The sequence below is a fragment of the Heterodontus francisci genome, chromosome 23 (genome assembly GCF_036365525.1).
Source record: "Heterodontus francisci isolate sHetFra1 chromosome 23, sHetFra1.hap1, whole genome shotgun sequence".
NCBI lineage: Eukaryota > Metazoa > Chordata > Chondrichthyes > Heterodontiformes > Heterodontidae > Heterodontus > Heterodontus francisci.
In genome coordinates this window covers 2,044,624-2,060,990 of record NC_090393.1, presented here as the reverse complement: position 1 = coordinate 2,060,990, position 16,367 = coordinate 2,044,624, and the positions used below count along the sequence as shown (strand labels likewise).

The following is a 16,367-nucleotide window of genomic DNA, read 5'->3' as shown; positions in this document are numbered from 1 at the left end:
AAGAGTAGTCCTCGGGTGAAGGTGCTAAATTGGGGGAAGGCTAATTATAACAATATTGGGCAGGAACTGAAGAATTTAGATTGGGGGCGGCTGTTTGAGGGTAAATCAACATCTGACATGTGGGAGTCTTTCAAATGTCAGTTGATTAGAATCCAGGACCAGCATGTTCCTGTGAGGGAGAAGGATAAGTTTGGCAAGTTTCGGGAACCTTGAGGAATATAAAGACAGTAGAAAGAAACTTAAGGAAGGAGTCAGGAGGGCTAAAAGGGGTCATGAAAAGTCATTGGCAAACAGGATTAAGGATAATCCTGTTTTATACATATATAAAGAGCAAGAGGGTAACTAGGGAAAGGGTTGGCCCGCTCAAGGACAGTGAAGGGAATCTATGTGTGGAGCCAGAGGAAATGGGCGAGGTACTAAATGAGTACTTTGCATCAGTATTCACCAAGGAGAATGACTTGGTGGATGATGAGCCTAGGGAAGGGAGTGTAGATAGTCTCAGTCATCTCATTATAAAAAAGGAGGAGGTGTTGGGTGTCTTGCAAAGCATTAAGGTAGATAAGTCCCCAGGGCCTGATGGGATCTACCCCAGAATACTAAGGGAGGCAAGGGAAGAAATTGCTGGGGCCTTGACAGAAATCTTTGCATCCTCATTGGCTACAGGTGAGGTTCCAGAGGACGGGAGAATAGCCAATGTTGTTCCTTTGTTTAAGAAGGGTAGCAAGGATAATCCAGGAAATTATAGGCCGGTGAGCCTTACATCAGTGGTAGGGAAATTATTAGAGAGGATTCTTCGGGACAGGATTTGCTCCCTTTTGTAAACCAACAAACGTATTAGTGAGAGGCAGCGTGGTTTTGTGAAAGGGAGGTCGTGTCTCACTAATATGATTGAGTTTTTTGAGGAAGTGACAAAGATGATTGATGAAGGAAGGGCAGTGGATGTTTTCTATATGGACTTCAATAAAGCCTTTGACAAGGTCCCTCATGGCAGACTGGTACAAAAGGTGAAGTCACACGGGATCAGAGGTGAGCTGGCAAGATGGATACAGAACTGGCTCTGTCATAGAGGACAGAGGGTAGCAGTGGAAGGGTGCTTTTCTGAATGGAGGGATGTGACTAGTGGTGTTCCGCAGGGATCAGTGCTGGGACCTTTGCTGTTTGTAGTATATATAAATGATTTGGAGGAAAATGTAACTGGTCTGATTAGTAAATTTGCGGACAACACAAAGGTTGGTGGAGCTGCGGATAGTGATGAGGATTGTCAGAGGATACAGCAGGATATAGATCGGTTGGAGACTTGGGCGGAGAAATGGCAGATGGAGTTTAATCCGGACAAATGTGAGGTAATGCATTTTGGAAGATCTAATGCAGGTGGGAGGTATACAGTAAATGGCAGAACCCTTAGGAGTATTGACAGGCAGAGAGATCTGGGCGTACAGGTCCACAGGTCACTGAAAATGGCAACGCAGGTGGATAAGGTAGTCAAGAAGGCATACGGCATGCTTGCCTTCATCGGTCGGGTCATAGAGTATAAAAATTGGCAAGTCATGCTGCAGCTGTACAGAACTTTAGTTAGGCCACACTTGGAATATTGCGTGCAATTCTGGTCGCCACACTACCAGAAGGACGTGGATGCTTTGGAGAGGGTACAGAAGAGGTTTACCAGGATGTTGCCTGGTCTGTCTGGCGTTAGCTATGAGGAGAGGTTGGATAAACTCGGATTGTTTTCACTGGAACGACGGAGGTGGAGGGGTGACATGATAGAGGTTTACAAAGTTATGAGCGGCATGGACAGAGTGGATAGTCAGAAGCTTTTTCCCAGGGTGGAAGAGTCAGTTACTAGGGGACATAGGTTTAGAGGGCATGTGCGAGGCAAGTTCTTTACACAGAGGGTGGTGAGTGCCTGGAACTTGTTGCCGAGGGAGGTGGTGGAAGCAGGTATGATAGAGACGTTTAAGATGTCTCTTGACAAATACATGAATAGGATGGGAATAGAGGGATACGGACCCCGGAAGTGCAGAAGGTTTTAGTTTAGACGGGCATCGAGATCGGCGCAGGCTTGGAGGGCCGAATGGCCTGTTCCTGTGCTGTACTGTTCTTTGTTCATATCCTGAGGGGGCTTTAAAACAGTAGTTTTCAACCATGTATGAATTAATTAGAATTCTGTGTTGCAGATTTTGTCTGTTCCAATTTGTATTGCACGTCTAGAGACTGTAGACTGGGAGACAGTGGCTGTTAATCTGTTTATTTCTAATGCTGTGAGGTCTGTGTGTGCTATTTATTACAAGAGGTAAAAAATCCAGAATATTAATGTAAAGCTATTTTTAAAGTAGACCTATTGAATTGGCCATAACTCTAAGAGTAAAATGAAATATTTGTAAATTTATGCCCATGTTACATCTTTTTACACCTCAGACTTAGTGCCAAACCACCCAAATAGAATGCTTCCTCAAAGTGTCTGATGTTTCTGCCTAATGAATATGATCCAGGAGAGGGAATGATGCATAAACTTCCAGTAGTGGTATTGTTCTACCTACAACACCAAACAGCTAACCAGTAAAGGAGAGTTTTGCATTATTGCAATCAGCCTGACATGGGCCTGACTAAGTAGAATTGATCTATTAACAATTTTCAAGATTTTACTATTAACCTTGGGCTAATGCTGGAATGCTGGGATGTTGCAGGCTTTGGTTGGTGAAGTGGGAATGAGCAATGAACTGGATGAAGTGGCGCGCGCTCTCTTCAATGGTCATATTCCTGTTATCTGGAGAAGACTGGCTCCTGACACCCTCAAATCACTTGGGAACTGGATGATCCACTTCAAGAGGAGGTTTGACCAATACGTGTTATGGGTTAGTGTCAAAACTAATCACTGGAGGAGCTTTCTTTACATTTCTCAATGAATCAGATCAAAATATATACCTATTTAAATTAATCATTATGCATTTCATTGCAGCAAGCATACAGACCTGGGATAGTTAGAGAGAAACCAGGGGGCTGATTTTCTTGACCAGGACCTTAGCTATAAAGGTCAGGAAAATGGGACCAAAGCCCCTTCATGCTGGATTTCTGCTGCTGCAGGATTTCTGAAACATGCCCCAGGGGTGGGGTTGGGTCTGTACCTGCAACAGGCTCCAATCCACAAGGCTCAGGCCCCAGGGGCAGACCCAGTCTTCACACAGTAATGAGTGGATAGCGGTGATCCAGTCTTCTGCCTCAGTTACCTGTCTGTGGCCTGGGGAAATCCACATCCAGAGATGTCTCCAGGAATAGGTGCTGGGCCTTGCAGTAGGACCTAACCCGTCCTCTGAGGGGATGGTGTGCAGTGAGTCAGCAGGAAGCCCATAGCAAGGAGGTCATCTTTGTCTTTAAGCACCCCACTGGGTCTCGGGCCTTAGGCGTCAGAGTGGCAGCCAGAGGGCTCCAAGGCCAGAGGTCAGGTCTGCAGCTGCTCCGAGGCCACTGGTCAGGTCTGCAGCTGCTCCGAGGCCACTGGTCAGGTCTGTAGCTGCCCTGCTTGCTACTCCCTGTTTGCTGTCAACCAGCCTGTCAAGTGGTGACTAGGGCTTGTTGTTGGCTCAGTGTTTTCTGCAGCTACAGCACACTCTGCACTCTGGACAGGCTGGTCACTCTGCGGCTCTGCTGTGCAGCACTGGGATTGGGGGATGGTAGGAAAATCCGCCCCTATATTTCTGTGTCAGCGACTACAAGAAGTTGCATATAGTAAAAAGTCCCAAGGCACTTAACAAGAGTATTATCAGAAGATTATTTTGCACCACAAGAGGTATTAGCATGGGTGACCAAAAGCTTGGTCAAAGCAGTAGGATTTAAGGAGTGTATTAAAGGAGGAGAGAGAGCCGGAGATGTTTAGGGAGGGAATTCCAGAGCCTAGGGCTCTGGCAGCTGAAGGCACGGCCACCAATGATAGAGTGATGGAAATCGGGGATGCTCAAGAGGCCAGAATTGGAGGAGTGCAGAGATATTGGAGAGTTGTAGGGCTGGAGGAGATTACAAAGATAGGGAGGGGCGTGGCCATGGATGAAATTGAAAACAAGGATGAGAATTTTAGAGTTGTTGTCGGACTAGGAGCCAGTGTCGCTCAGAGAGCACAGTGGCGATGGGTGAATGGGACTGGGTGTGAGTCAGGATACAGGCAGCAGAGTTTTTGAATGAGCTGAAGATTATGGAAGATGGAAGGCCAGGCAGGAGAGTGTTGGAATAGAGGTCCTGTATCTTTACATTTTAAAATGTCTATGAAATACTTTGATATTGTAGGAAGTGGTTACTCATCATTTATCTTGCCTGACGTTTTCTAAAAAATAATCTACAGGTTGACGAAAGTGAACCCAATGTAATGTGGTTGTCTGGATTGCACATCCCAGAATCGTATCTCACTGCTCTAGTTCAGGCAACCTGCCGGAAGAACAGCTGGCCCCTTGATCGGTCCACACTCTACACACAAGTTACCAAATACCAAACTGCAGACGATGTCATAGAGCGACCTGGGCAAGGTGGGATCCAGTCTTCATTCTTTGAATCACAATCTTGAAAAGGCAGCAAATGATATGTGTGTATTAGAGACACAGACAAAAGACTTTGATAATCTAGAATCAGCTAACGTAACGATTTATTTACAAGAATTCACAGATCTAATGGCAACATGCCATCGTGACCTATTCAGTTCCGAAAGAATAAACTTGCGTTTATAAAGTACTTTACCATGTTCTCAGAATTCTCAGTCATTTTGAATGTGGGTTGTATTGGCTGAACTATTGCCTGCCTCTACAGGGCAATAATACACTTTGACTGCCTCTGGTTTGTACAGAGATTCCCCCAACATCAGGATAGTCTGTGACCAGAATGACAAAGTTTATGGAACAAGTGTTATCTGTAAAACCCAGCTCTTAGTGAGTCAATGTGAGTAGCTGAGGTTCTTTAAAGTAGGAATCATTCTCATAGCTCTTCTCTGAACTTTTCCCAAGTCCACGATATCACTCACCATGTGAGGGGACCAAAACTGGGCCCAATAATCCAGATGTGGTTTAACCAATGTCTTGTATAATAAGAGTGGTGTCCTTTGATTTGTACTGAATAGTTTGATCAATACAACCTGATGACACTATATATATTGAGGTGAAATACCATTTGCCACTGTGTTTTTTGCTGTCTTAACCCTTGCACAGAATTTAGAACAAAACAAAGAACAAAGAAAATTACAGGACAGGAACAGGCCCTTCGGCCCTCCAAGCCTACGCCGATCCAAATCCTCTATCTAAACCTGTCGCCTATTTTCTAAGGGTCTGTATCTCTTTACTTCCTGCCCATTCATGTATCTGTCGAGATACATCTTAAAAGACGCTATCGTGCCCGCGTCTACCACCTCCGCTGGCAACGCGTTCCATGCACCCACCACCCTCTGTGTAAAGAACATTCCACGCATATCCCCCCTAAACTTTTCCCCTCTCACTTTGAACTCGTGACCCCTAGTAATTGAATCCCCCACTCTGGGAAAAAGCTTCTTGCTATCCACCCTGTCTATACCTCTCATGATTTTGTACACCTCAATTTAGTATCGTCTGCAAACTTAGTAACCATATTCCCAACTCCACTGTTAGATAATTAATGAAAACAGTGAACATTAGCAGGCTTTGGACCAATCCCTGTAACAACATGCCTCCAGGCTGGCCCACAGCCATTAACTACAATTTTTTGGCTAAATTTCCATCCATTTTAATGTTCGAACACACTCTCACACATACACAAAACTCCCTCAATTAAGATGTATCATAGGAACATAGGAGCAGGAGTAGGCCATTCAGCCCGTCGAGCCTGCCCCACCATTCAATATGATCATGGCTGGTCATCCACTTCAATGCCTTTTTCCCCAGACTATCCCCATATCACAGAATCACAGAATAATACAGTGCAGAAGAGGCCCTTCGGCTCATCGAGTCTGCACCGATGCATTAAAACACCTGACCTGTCTACCTAATCCCATTTGCCAGCACTTGGCCCATAGCCTTGAATGTTATGACGTGCCAAGTGCTCATCCAGGTACTTTTTAAAGGATGTGAGGCAACCTGCATCTACCACCCTCCCAGGCAGTGCATTCCAGACCGTCACCACCCTCTGGGTAAAAATGTTCTTCCTCAAATCTCCTTTAAACCTCCCGTCCCTCACCTTAAACCTGTGACCCCTCGTAACTGACCCTTCAACTACGGGGAACAGCTGCTCCCTATCCACCCTGTCCATGCCCCTCATAATCTTGTACACCTCGATCAGGTCACCCCTCAGTCTTATCTGCTCCAGCGAAAACAACCCAAGCCTATCCAACCTCTCTTCATAGCTTAAATGTTCCATCCCAGGCAACATCCTGAATCGCCTCTGCACCCCCTCCAATGCAATCACATCCTTCCTATAATGTGGCGACCAGAATTGCACACAGTACTCCAGCTGTGGCCTTCCCAAAGTTCTGTACCACTCCAACATGACCTCCCTGCTTTTGTAATCTATGCCTCGATTGATAAAGGCAAGTGTCCCATATGCCTTTTTCACCACCCTATTAACCTGCCCTTCTGCCTTCAGAGATCTATGGACAAACACGCCAAGGTCCCTTTGTTCCTCGGAACTTCCCAGTATCAGGCCATTCATTGAATACTTCCGTGTCACTTTACTCCTTCCAAAGTGTATCACCTCACGCTTTTCAGCGTTAAATTCCATCTGCCACTTTTCTGCCCATTTGACCACCCCGTCGATATCTTCCTGTAACCTAAGACACTCCACTTCACTATTAACCACTCGGCCAATCTTTGTGTCATCTGCGAACTTACTGATCCTACCCCCCACATAGTCATCTATGTCGTTTATATAAATGACAAACAATAGGGGACCCAGCACAGATCCCTGTGGTACGCCACTGGACACTGGCTTCCAGTCACTAAAACAGCCGTCTGTCATCACTCTCTGTCTCCTACAGCTAAGCCAATTTTGAATCCACCTTATCAAGTTACCCTGTATCCCATGTGCATTTGCTTTCTTGATAAGTCTCCCATGTGGGACCTTGTCAAAGGCTTTGCTGAAATCCATGTAAACTACATCAACTGCACTACCCTCATCTACACACCTGGTCACATGCTCAAAAAATTCAATCAAATTTGTTAGGCATGACCTCCCTCTGACAAAGCCATGCTGACTATTCCTAATCAAATTTTGCCTCTCCAAGTGGAGATAGATTCTCTCCTTCAGAATTTTATCCACTAGTTTCCCTACCACTGACGTGAGACTCACTGGTCTGTAGTTTCCTGGCTTATCTCTACAACCTTTCTTAAATAGTGGGACCACATTGGCTGTTCTCCAGTCCTCTGGCACCTCCCCCATGGCCAGAGAGGAATTAAAAATTTGGGTCAGAGCCCCTGCAATCTCCACCCTCGCCTCCCACAGCATCCTGGGACACAATGCGTTCGGGCCTGGAGATTTGTCCACTTTTAAGCCTTCCAAAACCTCCAATACCTTGTCACTCCCTATGACAATTTGCTCAAGAACCTCACAGTCTCTGTCTCTGAGTTCCATATCTACATCCTCTTTCTCTTGGGTGAAGACAGATGTGAAGTATTCGTTCAACACCCTACCAATGTCCTCTGGCTCCACCCACACATTTCCCCCTTGGTCCCTAATGGGTCCTACTCTTTCCCTGGTTATCCTCTTCCCATTGATATGCTTATAGAATATCTTGGGATTTTCCCTACGTTTACCAGCCAGAGCTTTCTCATATCCCCTCTTTGCTCTCCTAATTGCTTTCTTAAGCTCCATCCTACACTTTCTGTACTCCACTAATGCTTCCGTTGATTTGCTCTCCTTGTATTTGCTAAAAGCCTCTCTTTTCCTTCTCATCATACCCTGAATGTTTCTGGTCATCCATGGTTCTCTGGGCTTGTTGCTCCTACCTATTATCCTAAAGGGAACACGTTAGGCCTGTACCCTCCCCATTTCCTTTTTGAATGCCCCCCACTGCTCTTCTATAGATTTCCCGACAAGTAACTCTTTCCAGTCTACCTTGGCCAGATCCTGCCTTATTTTACTAAAATTCGCTCTCCCCCAATCCAAAACCTTTTTTTGCAACTTGTCTATTTCTTTCTCCATAACAAGCTTAAATTGTACCATGTTGTGGTCGCTATCACCAAAATGCTTCCCCACCAACACATCAACCACCTGTCCGGCTTCATTCCCCAGAATTAGGTCCAGCACTGCACCCTCCCCTGTTGGATCCTCTACATATTGAGCTAAAAAGTTCTCCTGTATACATTTTAAGAACTCCATCTAAGCCCTTAACACGATGACTATCCCAATTAATGTTGGGAAAGTTGAAATCACCTAATATAATTACCCTATTAATTTTACACACCTCTGCGAATTGTGCTCACATTTGCTCCTCAATTTCCCGCTGACTAACGGGGGGTCTATAAATAAACACCGAGCAATGTGGCTGTCCCTTTTTCATTCCTAAACTCTACCCATAAAGCTTCATTTGATGCCCCCTCCAAGATATCATCTCTCCTTACTGCAGTAACTGACTCCTTAACTAATATTGCAATGCCCCCTCCTCTTTTACCCCCTCCTCTCGCCTGAAGATTCTATATCCCGGGATATTGAGCTGCCAATCCTGCCCCTCCCTCAACCATGTCTCCGTGATGGCTACTATATCACAATTCCACGTGTCAATCATTGCCCTTAACTCATCCATTTTACCTGCAATGCTCCTGGCATTAAAGTAGAGGCCTTCCATCCTGGTCTGACTCCCTTGAAACTTACTTCCGCTGTATTCCCTCTGACATGTTCGCTTTTCTGTGTTTAGCTGTGTCCCTATTCTGCTCGGAGTCTGCATCCCCTCCCCCTGCCAAATTAGTTTAAACTCCTCCCAACAGCACTAGCAAACCCACCAGCAAGGATGTTAGTCCCCCTCTGGTTCAGATGTAGACCGTCCCGCTTGTACAGGTCCCACCTTCCCCAGAAATGGTCCCAGTGGTCCAGGAATCTAAAACCCTCCCTCCTGCACCAACTCTTAAGCCACGCATTCATCTGTGCTATTCTCCTATTTCTATACTCGCTAGCCCTTTATGTCATTGATATTTAGAAATCTGTCAATCTCTGCTTTAAACATACTCAATGACTGAGCATCCACAGCCCTCTGGGGTAGAGAATTCCAAAGATTCACAACCCTCTGAGTAAAGAAATTTCTCCTCATCTCTGTCCTTAGTGGCTTCCCCCTTATTTTGAAATTGTGTCCCCTGGTTCTAGACTTCCCAACCAGGTGAAGGATCTTAGCTGCATCTACCCTGTCTATCCCTTTAAATACTTTGTAGGTTTCAATAAGATCACCTCTCATTCTTCGAAACTCTCGAGAATACAGGCCCCGTTTCCCCAATCTCTCTTCATAGGACAGTCCCTCCATCCCGGGAACAAGTCTGGTGAACCTTCGTTGCACTCCCTCTATGGCAATAATATCCTTCCTAAGGTAAGGGGACCAAACTGCACACAGTACTCCAGGTGCAGTCTAACCAAGGTTCTATACAATTGAAGCAAGACTTCACTACTCCTGTACTCAAATCCTCTTGTGATAAAGACTAACATATCATCAATTAGGCTTAGTATCGGAGTTTCTTAGTTAGTTAATCCTTTTCATTGCCGTTTTGCAGGCTGTTTTATTTCTGGTCTATATATGGAAGGAGCGGCCTGGGATATTGACGAAAGCTGTCTGATTAGGAGCAAACCGAAGGAACTGGTGATCGAACTCCCTGTTCTCAAGGTGATCCCTATCGAGGCTCATCGGCTCAAACTCCAGGTTCGTTACAGCTGACTGAACATGTGTAGCAAACAGAATCTGATCAGTAAATGTACAAGAAAGGAATTATTAGCAGACCTGGTCACTCACAGAGTGATCGCAAATCACAACTGCTGACTTCTGGAATGTTCTAGTGTGCTGTCAACTCTGCGTTTAAGTGAAGTTTGAAATTAATGGCTGCAGTGGGAGAGGGTGTAAGGTTAGAAATTGGATGATCCCACAATTCCTGACATTGCACCCCATCAGTGATCGTTCCACGCACTCATTGGATCTGTCCATGCCCCTTTATAACTTCCTGCTTCCAACCATATGACTGACTTTGCTGCCTAGTTTTGTGTCCTCTGCAAACTTGGTTGTAAAGATCTCTCTCTCTCTCTCTCTCTCTCTCTCTCTCTCTCTCTTTCTTCATTCGAGTCATTGATAAATATGATGAGAAGCTGAGGCCCTGGGAAACACCACTCATCACATCCCGCCAGTCAGAGAACAAAGTCTCTATTCCCCACTCTGTCTCCTGCTTCCCGCTTCCCAACCAGTTATAGACGCACGTCACACGCTTATATCTGAAGTTACAATTTAATCACGTGTTTATTGTGGTGTCTTGCACAGTCTAGGAAGATCACTTGAGAGAACCAGTGGCTGAGATACTGTGATGAGGCTTTTCAAGTTTGAACCCTGGGTTTTCAACATATTGGGTTGGCGCAGTGGTTAGCACCGCAGCCTCACAGCTCCAGGGACCCGGGTTCAATTCTGGGTACTGCCTGTGCGGAGTTTGCAAGTTCTCCCTGTGACCGCGTGGGTTTTCGCCGGGTGCTCCGGTTTCCTCCCACCGCCAAAGACTTGCAGGTGATAGGTAAATTGGCCATTGTAAATTGCCCCTAGTGTAGGTAGGTGGTAGGGAATGTGGGATTACTGTAGGGTTAGTATAAATGGGTGGTTCTTGGTCGGCACAGACTCGGTGGGCCGAAGGGCCTGTTTCAGTGCTGTATCTATAAATAAAAATAAATAAATAAATAAAAGCCAGGTCCGGGGTGGGTGCGAGGGCCGTCCTGGGGGTGTGAGGGCCAGGGAGTGCCTTGAAGCAACTGAAAAACATAGAATCTTATTTACAGTACAGAAGGAGGCCATTCAGCCTGTCATATCTGTGCTGGCTCTCTGCAAGAGCAACTCGCCTAGTCCCACTCTCCTGCTCTTTCCCCGTAGCCCTGCAAGTTTTTTTCTCTTATAATTATCCAATTCTCTTTTGAAAGTCTCGATTGGATCTGCCTCCACCACACTCTCAGGCAGCGCATTCCAAATCCTAACCACTCGCTGCATGAAAAAGCTTTTTCTCATATTGCTGTCCTCTGGTTGTGGATCTTTCAGCCAATGGAAACAGTTACTCTCTATCTACTCTGTCCAGACCCCTCATGATTTTGCACACCTCTATCAAATCTTCTCCAAGAAGAACAGCCCCAGTGAAAACCCCAAAGATAACAAATGGATTGTTCCCTCCACCCCCTGTAGAGGTCATGTTGATCCATGTATCTGCTGCAGAGTGGTGACCTGCTATGAACCCTTCCCATTGCAGCTCTTTAACTGGCCTCTGAAAGGCTCCGAGTAGAAAAAAAATCTCATCAGTCCAGTGGTTTGGGGACTGCCCACACTTCGAATGCCAAGATGGGCAACAACAACTTGTATTGGTATAGCCTCTTTAATGTCACAAAACATCCCATGGTGCTTCACAGGAGTGTTATTAAATCACATAAGGAGATATAAGGGCAGGTGACCAAAAGCTTGTTCAAAGAGGTAGGTTCTTAAGGAGTCTTTTAAGATGGAGGAGGTGTGAAGAGTGTTGAGGTTTAGGAAAATGCCCTCGATTTGCGATGCTCTTCCATCACAGCAGCACTCCTTTCTGTTTCTTGACACTTCTGTTTGAACAGGGTCTATTAGACTAACTGTTGTACATCACAACTTATCAGTTTTTAAATTGTGATCCTTTCTAAAAGTGATTGTAAACTCTCCTTGTTGCATTTTCATACAGAACACTTTACAAACTCCAGTGTACACAACATCGATGCGACGAAATGCAATGGGAGTTGGTCTGGTTTTTGAAGCTGATCTTTTCACCACCAAACACATTTCACACTGGGTGTTGCAGAGTGTCTGTCTCACCCTGAACTCTGACTGAACAATACAGTTTGTGCTGCAGTACCAGGTCTTATATTTTATTCTTCATGGTTTAGCAATTTATGGATTCCTCTTTTGATTATTTACTTTTTGTTTTAATAGTCTTAGTTCTCTTAGTATCAGTTTAATTCCCGAGTGGTAGATGTTATAATTCTAATACAGAGAGAGGAGTTCATTGTACAATTTAATAATGTAACATGCTCACAATAATATGAATAGTAATAAATGCTGTTAATGAACAAATATAAGAATTGAAGGCTGGGCAGTGTGGAAATAAAAACCCATGTCACAGAATATACCGAGCAGCTTCAGAGAGGCTCAGTAATTATTGTACTTGCCTAGTGTTCAGTTTATGGAACTTGGTTTGTATTTTTATATAAAATAAATCGTATTTTCTTTCATAAATAAAACCAAAACAAACAAGTGTGTTGTCCTTTGCACTGCTGTCACGCCATTAAGCACCAGCTCCACTCTGAGGATTTCTGTCTATACAAAGCAAAACCTACCAGCAACAAACAGCACTTCACCAAGAGGATGAATATCACACATTACAGTTAAGTTTTATGTAGCATCTGCCTGCTCTGTATCCCACAGAAAATATTCTATTTGCTGTAGAGCCTAGACCCATCTCAGGTTCCAACAGCTACTCCATCTGCAGGTATTGGCTGCACCACTTGTCAGATCTATCCGAGGACAAACTGGATCAGAAGAGGCATACAAGCACAGTGGTCATGCACTCACCTTGGGGTCTGAAAGTCGTGGCCTGTTGCAACTTTCCTATAACCAACAAATTTCCCAGGATCTAGTCATGAGATGACATTCACTCTTTCTGCTCCTTCTGTCCAGGCTGCTCGTTCGTCTTCACACAGGGATTCCCATTCACTGCAGAAGCAACCACCTTCCCTTCAGCTCCAAGAGAAAGACCTCAAGAGCCCAGCTGGAAGGGTCCCATGCGGCCTCCTGTTCTTTATATTTATATATAGATATACATATACAGAGTATGAAATTATAACACGAGGTAAGCTTACAGAACAATTACAGCACACAAAGCTGTGGGCCCAGGTTACCCATCCCTCTGTTATCACAGCAAATGATTTTACAAGACAGTTTAGTTCAGGAGCACTGTGCAATCCACTACGCAAATGCAATATTCAATTGTTTATGTTAATCATTAAATTCCTCCACAAATCATTCACTTTCACATACAGAATACAAGGTCCGAATACAATGTGTAATTATAGTGCAACAGGGCTCAATTTTAGGTTGTCATTGCAAGTTAGGTTCTGGCAGTATCTTGCTGGGTGAGCTACAGCTGTGCATTAGCTATAGCTCAGTTGGTAACACCTTTGCCTCTGAGTCAGAAGACTGTAGCTTTCCTGCTACTTTCAGGATTCAGTTTAATCCAACAAGGATACTTGTCCGTGACTACAACAAACCACAAGGGAACAGGTACATGTTGGTTATAAGTGTAGCAGATTTATTAAGTAATTTATATTCAGTGCAAAGAACTAATACTTAACAAAGACAATAGTCACAGTCTGTCCCTCAGAACCTCGACAGTAGCTCTCTGAGTGACTGTAGCGTGGTCTCTCTTTCTCTTGCTGTGTTCTGTTGACTGAATATTCTCTTTCTTCCTGTGGATTTTTCATGCTGCTTCTAATGTTCAATAGCTGTTCTTTTATACCCTTTTTGGCCATCAGACCACCTTGTAGTTTTCCTGATGGTTGGTCCAGGTCCTGTGATGTCAGTTTCTACCGTACTCTAATTGAGGCTTAATAAAACATTTTGCCAATAATTGAGATAAAAACCTATGGGACATTTATTCATTACGGTTGTTATCTTCTTGGACAGTATGAATTTGTACAGAAACTGATTTTTTTTTGCCAAGTTATTGAATATCAGGGTCACAATACTTTTTCTGCTGACTTTGTGTTACAGTGACTTACAAAATGCTACTGACACTGAACTTTCTTAGAAACTTAAGACTTAGTTTTTAAACTTAATACTTTTAAATTAAAGCCCATTCTTTCTGGTATGATTCTTAATCCATTAGCTACAACTCAAACAAGGTCCATTGCTTTGTGATCATTGTTTTCTTGACAGGTTACTACTTAATACATTAATTTGATTAATACAGTTTCTGATACAAGATGCAAAATGACTTCTTTGATCATATGTTAATATTAAGATGGATACAGTGTGAAAATGGTCATGTTAAGCTAAAATCCAGCTACCCAAACCTACTTACAACTCCCTGTTTGAGGGTGAAATATATGACAATATATTGATCCTCACTACTTTTCATTGACTGTTACTTTCTTTTTGACATAAGACCTGGGTTCCAGCTCAATTCAGTGCTTCAGCAGATTTGAGGTCAGATTTCTCAAGTAACCGAGGATGGCTATTATTACAATTGTGACCATCATTTGTACCAACGTGAACAGAGTAGAAATAGTTCTGAGCAGGGATGTTGACTTGCTTTCACAACTGTTTCCTACCTATGTCTATTTCCCAGATTTTCAATTCCTTTCTCACTTTGTTCATTATCTTGTCGCATCATAAACAAGTGCTTTTAGGATGTTACAGTATTTTAATTACGGATTTTAAATCTAAGGATAGAGGGGTATGGTGTCTCAACTGAATTATTGCCTTCAGTGCTTCCTCCTGCATTCCAAAGTTGACTCTGATTTCAGTGATGTTATGGGTAGGTACAGGGAACATGATATCATTCCCTGTCTGGGTGATATAGTGGGTTTGAAGCAATACACCAAGCAGTGAATATCTTACAAGACTGTGGGTTCAAGTCCCACTCTCAAGGCTAAAGCACAAAAATCTATACTGACGTTCCAGTGCAGAGGAAGTACTACATTCAGAGGTGTTGTCTTTCAGATAGGACATTAAACTGAGACAAAAACAAGAAATGCCGGATTCACTCAGCAGGTCTGGCAGCATCTGTGGAAAGAGAAGCAGAGTTAACGTTTCGGGTCAGTGACCCTTCTTCGGAACTGAGAGCCTGTTTGCCCTCTCAGGTAAACTTAAGAGATCCCATAGCACTATTTTGAAGAGGAGGAGGAGAGTCCTGCTGAATCTTTATCCCTCAGTCAACATCACAAAAGCAGATTATCTGTTCATTATCGCATTGCAGTTTATGGGAGCTTGCTGTGTGCAAATTGGCTACCATGTTTCCTACATTACAACAGTGACCGCTTCAAAGGTACTTCATCGGGTGTAAAGCGCTTTGTGACATCCAATGGTTGTGAAAGGCGCTATACAAATACAAGTCTTAATTTTCTTTCCTGTTTCTTCCTCTCGGACAGAAATCCAGTAAAACTGCAGGGGAAGTGGTGGTGGGGCTGGTGGCTGGAACAAGTAGAAAGACAACGAGGACTAAACAATGGCACAAATCTTGGTCCAGTGAGTTCCATCAGACAGAAATCCCAGCACCTCAAATCAAACTACATTTTTATTATAGGGGAGAAACAGTGAAAAATCCCATAGGAAAGAAAAAAACAAAACTCGATAATTCAAGAAAACAGGGCTTTGTACAGTCAAAAATATAATTTAAACAACAATGGTTTACAGGGAAATGCTGAAATGATACCTAACATGATAGAAATTTGAGTCCAGGTATAAAGCACCAAAACAGGTTTCTAGCAAAGGCCATGGTCAGCTGACTAAGACAGAAATTCTCACTGTTGCTGGAAGTAAATAAGTGAGGTGTACAACTTAAACTTACATAGCACATTTAACATTCAAAGGTGCTTCACAGCAGTGTTTGCAAATGGAATTTAAAACTGAGCCACATAATGAGGTACAAAGACAAGATATCAAATGCTTGGTCAAAGAGATGGGTTAAGATGAATGTCAGGTGAATTCTTCAAGTGAGAACCAGGTCAAATACAATAAGTTGGGAGGGGAGGTGAAGAGGAAACTAAGACTGGATATAATGAGAGAAAATGAGAATAGAATGGCAGTCAACATAAAAGGGAGCCCAAAGATCTTCTACCGGCGTGTAAATAGTAAGTGGGTAGTAAGAGGCAGAGTGGGGCCTATTAGGGACAAAGAGGGTAATATAAGCTTAGAGGTGCAGGACAAGGCTAGAATACTTAATGAGTACTTTGTATCGGTGTTTACTAAGGAAGAGGTTGCTGACAAAATATCAAAAGAATCAAATGGTAGAGGTAATGGATGGGGTAAAAATTGATGGGATGTGATGGCTATGCTTAAGAGTGGATAAGTTGCCTGGTCTGGATGGCTTACATCCCAAGTTGCTAAAGAAAGTGGGAGTGGAGATAATGAAGGGCTTGCCATAATCTTCCAATATTCCCTAGTTACGGGGAAGGTACCAGAGGATTGGAGAGTG

General features: G+C 43.8%; 1 protein-coding gene across 8 annotated transcripts in view; it reads left to right on the top strand.

Annotated features, from left to right (window-relative positions):
- dnah10 (dynein axonemal heavy chain 10) overlaps positions 1–12,363 on the top strand; it is a 323,633-nt gene extending 311,270 nt beyond the window's left edge. For 7 of the 8 annotated variants that reach the window (XM_068054492.1, XM_068054489.1, XM_068054490.1 and 4 more), the window contains 4 exons: positions 2,685–2,852; positions 4,331–4,511; positions 9,693–9,838; positions 11,859–12,363. In XM_068054492.1, the coding sequence (XP_067910593.1) occupies positions 2,685–2,852; positions 4,331–4,511; positions 9,693–9,838; positions 11,859–12,005 (642 nt within the window). In that variant the 3' untranslated portion in view covers positions 12,006–12,363. Of the gene's footprint in view, positions 1–2,684; positions 2,853–4,330; positions 4,512–9,692; positions 9,839–11,858 lie in introns of those variants that run through there. The other variant, XM_068054494.1, reaches the window with a different exon arrangement.
- The last annotated feature ends 4,004 nt before the right edge of the window (positions 12,364–16,367 follow it).